Source organism: Macrobrachium rosenbergii, chromosome 14 (genome assembly GCF_040412425.1).
Source record: "Macrobrachium rosenbergii isolate ZJJX-2024 chromosome 14, ASM4041242v1, whole genome shotgun sequence".
Classification (NCBI taxonomy): Eukaryota; Metazoa; Arthropoda; class Malacostraca; order Decapoda; family Palaemonidae; genus Macrobrachium; species Macrobrachium rosenbergii.
The window spans coordinates 3,289,910-3,302,622 of NC_089754.1; the positions used below are offsets into that span (position 1 = coordinate 3,289,910).

A 12,713-nucleotide genomic window follows, 5' to 3' on the forward strand; every position below is an offset into this window, starting at 1 on the left:
CTTATGGTTATAGACATTTATTAGTAGTTGTTGATGAGTTGACTCGCTTTGTCGAGATTTTCCCACTGAAATACAAATCAGCTGAGGAAGTTGCTATAGCGTTCTTTAAGGGGATAATTTGTCGATATGGTGTTCCTGAATGTCTGATCACAGACAATGGTAGGGAGTTTATTAATAAGACTTTAGACGGTCTTGCTAATTTGTTGGGAATAAAGAAAGTATCTATAATCCCGTATAGACCTGAAGCGAATGGGTTATGTGAGAGGGCGAATCGGAAAGTAATCGAAGCTTTGCGCATGACGGTGGGTGGTTCCGATACACATTGGGACAGATCTTTGGATGAAGTGCGATATAGTATCAGTACTATGATGAATGACACAATTAAGATATCTCCAGCAGAAGCTTTGTATGGGTACAAGTTGAAAGGACCTTTTGATTTGTTACCAGAGTGAGTTCAGGGTGATGTTACGGTCACTTCGTTGATAAATACAGCGAGAGAAAGATTTGCACGTATCAGTAAAGAACTTGAACTTAGTTCGCGTGCAATGGTAGAGAAAAGTAACGCGAAATCGAGGGGAGTAGCTTTTTCGATGGGTGATAGAGTGTTTGTTAAAGTGAATGTTCGGAATGATCTGAATTATAAATTAAGTCCGAAGTTCCACGGACCGATGTTGCTGATGTTTTTGTGTTCGTTGTTGAAATTGCTCTGGTAGAATATTGTTACCTATTTTCCTAAATCCTTCTTGGGGGCGTTAAAAACTTTCATATTTCTGATGTGTCATTTTCTCTGCAAATCCGTTGTTTGTGAGCAACTGTTGCACTCTGTCTAGCTCTGCAGTGGGTGAAGGCCAGACACACACATACAGTAAACTGACTACCGACTGTTTATATTCTTCTCCCATTAATTAAGTCACCCTTCGACATTAGTTGCATTTGTCCGTGTCATATTTTCTTGTCTCTGTGTTTATTAATATGTCTACGTTCTATTGTGAAATTTAGCACATTTTTTTCTGTAAAGTTGTCTTTCTGTTTCTGTACATCTTGTCTATTGTTCATTGCGATGAAGAAGTCGTCACTGCATCTTGCATAGATTTCTGGTTTTTCATGGTTACTGAATATGGTGTCATGTAAGAGTTTGCCATAAGGAGGCCTAGGGTGGAACACATAGCTGCTTGGCAGAGTGATTTGCCTTTGTGGGAGTAAAATGGTCCATCTTTTGAGCATGCTTCAAGCATGCTCCTTATGGTCTTTTCTTAGATGTGGAGTGGGGTTGCTTGCGAACGGTGCATGTGATTTAGGATTATGTTTATGGTGGTATCTAACGGCACATTAGTGAACTAGCTTTCGACGTCCATCGATGCAATTTCTTTTGTTGAGTGTTTAGTTTTCAAAAGGTCTAGGAATTCCATTGCTGATTTCGGTGGGCATTTAATCAGTGATTACTTCCATCAGAGTCTTTGTTATTTTGTAGGTAGGAGATGTGATCTTGGGTATGATTAGTCTGAGTGAGTTGCCGTTTTTATGGGTTTTAATTGTCCCATAACAATATCTGGGGCTGAAATCTTCCGCGATGTTTGGGAAAATGTCCTCACGGCACTGTTGATGGGCTTCCTTTGATAATTGTGCCATTTTTTTTTCTTTTATTGATCTAAGTTGTCTTTGTCGGTTTTAATGGATTTTGTCGTGTCATTTAAAATGTTGTCCATCTTTTCTACATATTTTTGTTTGTGCATTCTACATACTCTGCTGGTTTGGGTATAATGATTTCTTTATTGTTTTAAGATCTTTGGCAGCTTGCTTTAAATACAGTCCTTTGTTAATGTTTTACTCCGATTGTGTCCTCTCGACTTATCAGTCTCTCCTACCAGCTCCTCAATGCATCCATTTTCTTCCAGCCTCAGTTAGACAAGGATGCTTGATTACCTTCCCCATCAGCATAAACAGTAGAAAACAGACAAAACATGGACAGTATACTGCCTTTCTCCAGTGCCTGAACTAACACCACATTATTTATTATAAATGATTCAGCATATAAAGTGCTTAAATCAATGAAAGATTAAAAGAACTGAAAACGAATGAAGGATTTGTTATAGGCAAGATTACTGGGGCATTCTATTAGTTATATGGACAATATGGAAATATAGGAATATGTTAAACAAAAAAGACACCTGGTTTGATATTTATAAGCTTTGGTACTGTCAGAAGATTATATCAAACAAAATCATAGCTCATTCTGACTTTAACAAACAATACATGTCAGTTTAGACGGCACTGATTGTTCAGCAGTACAGCCAATCAGGGTGATTTTTAGGTCGACATTTTTCAGGACAGGGCATCAGACGATGCTTTGGAAAAAATGTCACAGGTGATGTCTGGCCAACGAAATTATCACCGAACCTCTGCGTTGGGAAAGGTTTGGAGCCATGGAACGAGCCGCAAGTGTACGAGTCATGTATGGTGCCGTTCTCTTCCACTAGGTAGTATAAATGTCTCTGAAAATCAAAAGATTAATTAAACCTATGACTGATGCACATTATATTAATTACTATAATCTTTTTATTATTCGAACAGTAGAACCAAACAACTGAGTCACTTTTCAACTCTCACTGATATGGGTAGCGGATCTTTTTATAATGAAGGAAACTGGCTACATTGTGTCGGAAAACACACACTGCTGACAGTACAGTATAACAGAAAAGAAGAAAACAGAAGCTAATTCATTGTAATCAGAGTGCGACAAGAGGTGAACTGAGCAAGTTCATCTTGCCTTACCAAATCTAACCCAAATGGGTCACTGAAATTTATTACTCTTCCGCCAAGAAAGAAAAGCCTTAATTAAAAGTTTTGATGTTACTGCATTATGCAACAACTTATAGGTTATACATAAAAATGAAATACCCCCCTCCATTCAGTGCTAAGCTCAACTGAAAGTCCCTAAGTGCAACCAAGATTTGAACATGCTAAAACAGACGGTTACATAACGACTAGGTATTTGCAAATGAAGATCTGCAACCGAAGGAAATTCATATAACCATGGGTATGTACTACACTTTGAGACTCCACTAATGTCCACCATTAAGAAGTGGTCTGCCGAATTCAAGTAGGTCAGGGCAGCACAGATGACACCTCCTGGTCACATTGTCTAGAGGCATCAACTTCCGACAAATGCTTGGATGTTATTCATCACATGGCACTGGAAGCTTAGCGTTTGACCATCCGAAAGATAGCTGAGGCCAGGGGCATTTAGTGTTGCCTCAGTGCAAACTTTTGATTGTCAATTTAGAAATAAAAAACAATCTTCATCATGAACATTGCGAATGTTTACACCAGAACAAAAGTTAACCAGTGTGAAAACTTCAAGTAGCCTACATTTTTCATTCATTTCCAGAGCGTTCCGGACGACTTCTGCAGGAGATTAGTGGCCACGAATAAGAACCCAGCCAATAATTCTGAGCCATAATCAAAGGCTAACAGCAAGGAATAATAACAATATGATTTACACCCACCTCCTCCCAAGCCCCTGCAAATGGTATCTATTTGCGAGAGGGCAACATCACAGACCATTAAATCTAAGCAGGACACAACAGGACGATCTGTCAGATGATAAAAATAATCAATGGAATCCTGACCTCAGGAGTAATGCTGCTCTCATCCACATAGGGGAGGTCTGCCCTAAAATGGAAAACAGCAGTATCTGCAAAATTTTTGAAACTGAGATATGTCACCCACTGGGCTCGTGAAACACTAATACACAAGTTACTGCAGTTTCAGAATGACTCTTCAATGCTTTTTTAAGAGGTGTCAAAGAAACGAGCAGGATAAAGTTACTGCTACTTTATTGTGGACACAGGCGGTTTATATAGTGGCGGACTGACGTCACGCCGAGGAATACAAAGGGAGCAAGGGTGACCTGAGGTCAATAACAATTGACAATAAATACAACAAACAGAAGCACTTTGAGTTACACAAATAAGCAATAGCAGAGTTGAATACATTCTGATACCTGAAAGAAGGAACACATAACGTACAATTTGGTAGCAAGTGAATATTTACATAAAACAATTTGTTTGATTGGGTATGCCTGAATTTTGCGTGACCCATTACCCAGGAGCGGCGTTCCTAGGCGAAGCAAAGAAAACGGGTCGTCACCACAGAAAACCCACTCAGCGGGGACTTTACACTTTATTTAGGGGGTCCCATTTGCAGTATCTGCAAAATCAGTATTAAGGCAAGGGAAAACTGCAGTATCTACCATTTTTCTCAGTTTTGTATTTTTGCAGATACTGCAGTCTTCCAGTCAATGACACCTGGTGTCATTGACCGGAGAGATCAACTGTGACCTTGGATTGTGGCCTAAGGCCCCTGGCTTACTAAAGTTTGCCCCATTTAATTATATTTAAATTTGAATAACAACGTTTTCTGGGGAATAATGTTAACCATGCTTTGGAGGAGTATGAAGAGGCTCACGTTGTAGCCTTCTTCTGTGCCTGCATGGCAGTACCTTGAGTATCGGTGGATGAAGAGTACTGAAGTTGAAAAAGCTAGACAAGAACTGTCATTCCCCCATTCTCCCGCAACATCTCTTGGAGAGGCCAAGAAAATCTTAACTATTAGGTGTTTCGTTCTTTAAAACCCGTTATGATTTTCTCAAGGAAATGCATTCATTGAAAATCCAGATAACATCATAGCCTATCGTCATAACGGTAAAAGTGACTTTCGAGATATAAGGTAATTTTACTTGAGGATAGCACAACCTTTCAAACACATCTAAAGATTTTTGCACAGCTACTCACGTGAAATTATTCAGTCGTATGAATGAAAATCAGTAGTTGTAAAATTGCAAATTGATGATGTATGAATGAGATCTGTAGTAACTTCAGCTTCAGAAACTGATCAAAATTCTTTTTAAATTTCTTTCAGTGAGTGGATTGCAAAACTAATGATTAATGTAAGAAATGTTATCTACTTTCTCAGAGGAATGACATTTGCCAAAAACAATGCATTTCAGTTCTCATTCATACTTACACTAACTTCTTCCTGGTCAGAACGGACTGATTTAGCCTTTCGGAAGATGCTTTTCGTTATACCAAGAACTTCTGCGCGTCGCCAGTTATTGCACCCACCCCACATGCCACCCATGATAGGAACGCCATGCTGGGGATTATCGCGCATAACGTGGAAACACTGGAAAGAGAAGTGAAGATTCATTTATTCATTGATCAGATCGGCGTCTCATCATCACAGTTCATTGGCGCCGGAGAGAGAAAGAAAAAGAAAGTCCCGCATGAGAACACTTCGCCTGTGTTTATGCAAACCATGACAACAGGACAGACAGACATGCAGACAAGCAGAGAACGTGAGGAATGAGCTGCATGCCGTCACGTTGTGTCCGGGGTGTTTTTGAATGACATGAAGATGAAAGAAAGTGGAAACCGCAAGAGGAAACTACTGATAATTAGATTTAAAAAATACGAATTTGCATTCACAAGGTATATTTAGAAACATGGCAGGATGTTGCACCCGGGGCAGACAAACCGGTTTGCAGGGGCTGTGTGGCTGTCATGTCTCCCCTAATGTCACCTGGGGGAGGACAAACAAGAATAGATCCTCTCGAATTTAATTATTATTATTATTATTATTATTATTATTATTATTATTATTATTATTATTATTATTATTATTATTATTATTATTATTATTATTATTATTACAGTATGAATGAATTTCTACCTCACGTAGGTGGCAAACCTATGCTGGACGTTTTGAGTGAGGGAATGAGGTGTTTCCCACCAGATCACAGAAACCATGAAAGAAGTTGGACCCTGAGTACTTCCACAGTAGGCTACATGTGGGGTTACCGAGGCAGGTTGCACATCGCACACCAGAGACCAATTACAGAATAGAAACCAACAGAAAGTAGAACATATTCCTATATTTTACAGGTTGCTGTTATTATTATGATTTTAAAATGTGTAAAGATATAATTATGGAAGAAACATAAGGTTGTTGAGTAAACGTTCAAAGAACAGAAACCCAGAAATAGGAAAATAAGGAAAAACGTAAAACAAAAAGATTATGAAAACGAGAGGGCATGGAGGCCGAAAACCTCTACCCAGGCTGGGCAATCCGTCTGCCAAAGGTCCATTTACCCAAAAGTTACATTCCTATCATAATAAGAATCTAATTACGAGGCAAACCTAAGAAAATTTTTTCATAAAACTCCGAAAATAACCTTCCGAGTAATCCTCCTAAAAGGGAAATAAACAGGAAAACAAACAAACTAATGCCTCCAAAAACGTAAATTAAAAAAAAAAAACTACAATTGACAACCTAACGGCTCATAAGATAAAATCCAGTCTGTTAACCTGAGGTCATGAGCCTCTTTTGTCCTTAGAAAATGGTGAGAGAAAGTGGGAGAATAATCGGCAGATGGCATTACAAAGAATTTGTTTCCTGTTCAAAGACCCGGATTGTGGCCATTATAATAAGATACGCTTGCTCAAGGACACAAGATAAGCGACATTTCATTTGGAATTCAAGATTATCAGCATTCACAAAAGGATATTAAAAAAAAAAGATAAGATGAAACGATATGATTGTCTTCCAACAAACATCTGGACTGCCCTTCCTGGTACCAAGGGCATTAATGACTTTCTAAAAAAAAAAAAGTTGGACAAGTTGCTGGAGGCATCAAAGACTTCATAAAAGCACCACTCACCTCATCTGCAAAGCCAGAGATGACTAGAACCAGACCCAAGACAAAACAAGTAAAATATGTGGAGGTTTCTTCGGCGCAATCGAGTTTTCTGTACAGCCGCTACAATGTGTAATCAAGTCCACCGAAAATACAGTATATCTATCTTTCGGTGGTCTCGGTATAATGCTGTATGAGCCCCGGCCCATGGAACTTTAACCACGGCCCCGTGGTGGCCTATCCTATATCGTTGCCGGAAGCATGATTATGGCTAACTTTAACCTTAAATAAAATAAAAACTACTGAGGCTAGAGGGCTGCAATTTGGTATGTCTGATGATTGGTAGGTGGATGATCAACATTCCCATTTCCAGCCCTCTAGCCTCAGTAGTTTTTAAGATCTGAAGGTGGACAGAAAAGTGCGGACAGACAGACAAAGCTGTCACAATGGTTTTCTTTTACAGAAAACTAAAACTAGCCAACATTGTGCAGAAGTGGTCATACAGGCTTAACGGAATGCTCCCAACCACTTGTACTCTGCACATACCATCAAAAGCTCAGGAAAGTTGCCAGGAACTGCACCCTCAGATGGAGAAGGAGAGAAAAAGTGAGGAGTGGCCATCCAAGGAAGAAACAATGGCCTCCTTAAGATTCCCAATTCAGTAGATTCTATATCGCCAACCTTTCCTCTCGCAGGAGGTTCCTGATGGACACAGGCGCCTCTAAGTCCATACTGCCTAATTCGAAGGATAAGTTCCAACATACACCAGACACCCAGCTACGCCTGGTGGCCAACAACAGCAGCGTCATACCATCATATGGCATTGGAACCCTTACTCTTTCACCTGACGGAAAAGAAAATGTTGGTGGGAATGCATCATCTCCAACGTCCAAACGCTCCTGTTCAGTGTCCATTTCCTTACACACTCCGGACTGCTTGTGGACATGACAAACTTCTGCCTTCTGGCCCTCTTCTCATTTCAGATGGAACCACTCTCCACGGGCCCAAAGCAGCCGCCCTTCTCATCAGGAGACTCCACAGGGGAAACAAAAAGGTTGTCAATCTATACTAAAGGTTAGCAGTCTCCTGAAAACGCCACAGAGCAGTGGAACAGATGTCGTGGGAAAAAACAATATAAGAATCAGAAAAAAACTACTAAAATACGAAGAATCAGAGATTCATGCGGAAAAACCTATTGATGCCACTAAAGCAATTGTTTTTTCGTGTATATTTATATCTGTTTGTATATATGTATGCATGTATGTATGTCTGGCGGCTCCCTCTGAATTCTGTTCTTTAGACTATTTGTACAACTTTTTTCCCTCCATGCTCAGTCATTACTTAATTGTTCAAGACGATCTGAAAGATTCGTGCAGATACTAACAGTGCCCTCTGTGATCCACTCCTGAACAGCATCCACTTCTCTCTGAAGTATGGGAGAGTCGGTGTCTCGGATTATGAATCTATCGACGAATTTGTCTCCCAGTGGTCCAAACCTCCAAGCCCGTCCGGTCGAGTTGGTGACGTTTCCTAAAACTAGAATGAAACTCGAGAATTATATGATTGTCATAAAAATTACCAAATAACATTGACTTTTCAAAATGGGCATAACTTCAGATGAAACGAGCAAAAAGATTATACCAACGGACGAATAAAGGTTCACCTAATATAATTTCTTTATGTGGAAAAGAATAACAAGTCAGAAGAAGTATGGTAAAATATGAACGAAATAAAATAAAACCGTCATTTGTATAAAAACTTTCTTATTCTAAAAGAAAATTATGAGAAATAAGAACACATGCTAAAGTTTGATCTTTCATATTTTCGATAACTTCATGTTTATCAATTTCATTTCCTTTCGTTCTTTGTCATCATCAAACCCCAGTGTTCATTAGTGCACTAAAAAGGGTTAGCATTTTACTATTTACGACATTTTTATTACACTATCCAGCTAATGTTGATTGTTGTTGCCTCCAAAAAGATATTGGCGCCAGGGCAATAGTCACCTCTAATCTCACCTGTAATGAAAGCTAAGAAGATGATAAGTGGTCATCGCCTCCAGCAAGGAGGATACGTTTCGCTTTTGTTTTCTGTCTACCTGTCTGTCAGCAGCAGAGTTACATGGAACCTAATGGATGGATTTTGATGAAACTGACAAGAACATTATTTTGTTGAGTATTCATCAAGTTATCAGATTTGGTTAGTGCCGGGTAAGGCTAGTGATTTCTCTTAATAATAACCTTTTCAAATACTCATTGATATCAACAAGTGGGAAATCGTCTGTTCTTTCATTCTCGGGATATTTGGTCTGAAAACCAACCAGAAAACAGGCCGTTAAAAACGAGGTGTTCATGGGGATACTGTTATTATCATTATTGGTGTTATTGGTGCAGAAGTCACCAATACACATAATAACTTTGCACGAAATAAAGCAATTAGGAAGAGCGCAGATTTGTTGAAAGTAGCAAAAACTTAAAAATTGAATAATGGCTTGCAAGCCACATTTGCCTTTTCTAATTCTCTGTTATTTTAGGAGTTAAAATGATATGAGACCAAATCAAGAGGAGAGCGATAAAAAATAATGGAAGTAAAAAAACGTAAGGGAGTAAGTGAGTAAGAGCATTCTAAGGAAAAGGAATTGTTTCATAGGGAAGCGAAGGGAGAGAGAAATGTTTATGGCCAAATGGATCTCAAAATAAAGACAAATGGAGAGAGATGCTGCCTGAAGTGAATGCAGTCTTTTGGGTCAATGTGATCATCATTATGAAGTTTTGTTGAAAATAAAAGACTGAAGAGGCAGAGCTGGAAGACTTAAGAATGGAGGTTCTAAGAATACACGTGGAGTGATAGCTGTGGATGTAAAGAGGGCAATTTAGAGGTTGAAAAATGGAAGGACACCAGCAGTTGATGGTGTTGCTCTCACGATGCTGGCGTACAGTGGTGACAGTGTTAATGAGTGCCTCATCTGGATTTGCAAGATAAATTTGGCCGAAGGAAAAGTCCAATGGGAACTGATGGGTGAGAGAGAACAATATTTCCACTGCATAAAACCAAAGTTTATGGAGGCTCCTGTAAAAATATGGGCATAACAGTGCTTTGTATATTTATGACGTGCATGACAGATAAAGTTAGTTGGACGGCAAAGGGCTTGATAAGATAAGAAACGTGTTGATTCAGACAAGGAACAGGATATGGGGATCAAATGTTTAATGTAAAACATTTGTGGGAGAAGTATGAAAGTCAAAGTGAAAAAGCTCTACGTGGTATGCTTGCGAAGAAGAAAAAGAAGCTGAGGATTCCTAATATAGAAAATAAGTTACTAAGTGGCAGTAGAAGTTTTCGGTGATAAATATGTAGATGGCAAAGTGGCTGCTCTAGAGTGAAAGTGGGACTGAGACAGAGCTCTCCAAGGTTATTCAATATCTTTAAAGACGAGGTTCCAAGGGCTTTCGTGAGCTATGTAGGCTACACTCTTCTCGGTACAAAGTAAACTAAAGAAATATAGACCCAAAAAGTAAAACAAAGATCAAAGCCATTAACAAGTACAACCTCTTTATCGTCTGGAAGTAGTAGTTTAACAAATAAATGAATGCTTTTCTAGCATGATTTTAAGGGTTTTAAGGATCTGCAGCCAGAATTCGCAGATGTAGAATCTAATCAAATTTATGACGCGGAGATTAGGTTAAAATGCCCAAAGATTTTAACTGACTAATATTTGCAAAAAACATTAAAACATCTTTAATTTCAATAAGAATAAGGAACCTTTTATGAATTAAAATATTTTAACATTGCCATATAAAGTAAATATATTTATATAGAAATAACTGAAAACTTTGGTGATAAATGTTCTTCTTTTTCAAGAATTTAGGAACAATTAATGGGAAATTACGAGAGGGTTTTGAGACATTAAGGACGTCTTTAAATGGGTTATTTGTCACAGTTGATAGGATGGGGCGAGACTTAGATGTTATGAGAGTTTTGTCTCCTTGTCGAACTACCTTGCTGAATATCGAGAAAGAAGAGGAATCCGCATTATCGGAAATTCAAATACAGGTTGAGGCAGTGGTTGCCGCTTCTAAGGGGCGAATTTTTGGAGATATTTTACCTCTCGGGTCTTTAGAATCGACTTTAATGAATGCAGTATATCTGTATGGCTCTCAGGTAATTTTTACTGGGGAGAATTTGTATCATTATTATAGTATTTTAAAAGTGAGTGTGTCTAATGGGGGGTTGCTTGTGGAAATTCAAGTTAGTAACTTGAAATCCTTTCATAGTTATATAGTATGGGATAGTGAGGAGATTGTGTACATTTTGAGGGACCAGTTTCAATCCTTGGCTGTTAACTATAAGTCAGGGTGCATTTTAGTTCATGTTATAATTTGTGACAGTAGTATCTTTACGCTCATAAACGTTGACTGGTTACGATGTGAGAAGATGTCAGTACATAACGAGACTCCTTCTGACGGTGACTTTCGAATGTTCTAACATGAGTATAAAGAGGTCTCTACGAAGACTCTCAATGCGGTGTTCTGAAATAGCTGTGGGATCTCCATCCGGTGCCATAACTCATCAGATACGTTTCTTTTGAGAGGATCCCACCTCTTCGATGTGGCGTGTAGACTGGTCACGCCAAAGTTTCGAGTCCTGGGCAAGAGTGTCTTCAACTCCACTGCTTGTATCTTCATGTGGCATCTTCATGGGGAACATCAAGTTGTTCCAGTGCCACCTTTAAGGGGAGTGATCGCCGCAATTCCACCACTTCCTCCAATGCCGGAAAACGAACCTTTCCCCGAGCTGAATCAGTACCTCCTCATCGCTACTTTATCGGCAATCGGGGCCTTCATGAAGTGGGGTATTTCTCGTGTGCGAAAACATTGTGTGAGTAAACCCTCACCTGAAGATCAGCCTGCCCGGGTTGTGGTTGTCTATTTAGTGCATGAATCTGGCAATTAATGATTGCTATCTCCCTAGTGCTGGGGGAAGCACTTCTTTGTGGTGGCTGAGTATCTGAAAAGCTTATAGGTCACTGATACTTTATGAATTACAGTACACAGTAGATGTTTGATTAATAAGTGTGGCTAAAGGCATTGGGAAGATCCTTGAGAGAATGTTTAGCTAATTAGTAAAACTGTATACATGTTAAATATGTCAGGTATTCTTGAGGCATGAGAACATCCCTGCCTCGCAACAAGACTTTGCGAGTTTGTTCACCGGAAATGTCCAGGTTCCAGCAAATGCATTCATAGGTGTGTTTTTTTCTGGGCAGAGTCCCAAGGTGTGAATGGGTTAGTTATCACACAAATGGTCACTCAAAGATCAACACCAAATAGTTGTAGAAGTCTTCGGTGAAGACTCTGTGGTTCAAGACCTGTCGATTAAGAATTGTGAACATTGCTGTTTGGAGGTAGGAAACGTTTTAGATTTCCCAGACTGTAGATTGTTCTTTTCATTTAACATATATCTGACTCATTCCTGACCATTTTTACATTGTGTACTCTACAAGTAACATGGGAGGAATTCCCATACCTTTATTTTCATGCATTTGTTTAACAAGGGTTTTATTTGACTTCTCCAGATGTTTTGTTGAGAAAGAGGTTAAAGATGTACTCATTAGGAATGTACTGGACTTTGACTTATTTTGACCTATTGTGGGAAAACGATGTAGGGAGAATGATTAGTTGAATATGGTAGACTTTAACATGATTGGTTATTTGGTGAACATTAGTATCCCATCTCTTGTTTCTTGCAATGCAGTTATTTTAGATTTTTGTCAAATAAATTATTTTGGGCAACGTTTGTTTCGCTGTAGACCTGAAAGAGAGAGAGAGAGAGAGAGAATGAGTGTGCATAAGTACAGCTGTGCATTGCCCAGCAGCCTTTTGATGCGGTCACTATCACGCTACCAATAGATGGGACTTCTTGATTTTTTAGCAAAAGGTAAGCAATGAAATTTCCTCTCGACTGTGTAACATATATATATGTATGTATATATATATATATATATATATATATATATATA

General features: G+C 38.9%; 1 protein-coding gene across 3 annotated transcripts in view; it reads right to left on the reverse strand.

Moving 5' to 3' along the window:
• Positions 1-2,164: 2,164 nt before the first annotated feature.
• Positions 2,165-12,713, reverse strand: part of LOC136845693 (uncharacterized) — a 145,795-nt gene continuing 135,246 nt past the window's right edge. For 2 of the 3 annotated variants that reach the window (XM_067115845.1, XM_067115844.1), the window contains exons 4-6: positions 8,079-8,230; positions 5,026-5,184; positions 2,165-2,492 (exon numbers count right to left, since the gene is read on the reverse strand). In XM_067115845.1, the coding sequence (XP_066971946.1) occupies positions 2,280-2,492; positions 5,026-5,184; positions 8,079-8,230 (524 nt within the window). In that variant the 3' untranslated portion in view covers positions 2,165-2,279. The remainder of the gene's footprint in view (positions 2,493-5,025; positions 5,185-8,078; positions 8,231-12,713) is intronic. The other variant, XM_067115846.1, reaches the window with a different exon arrangement.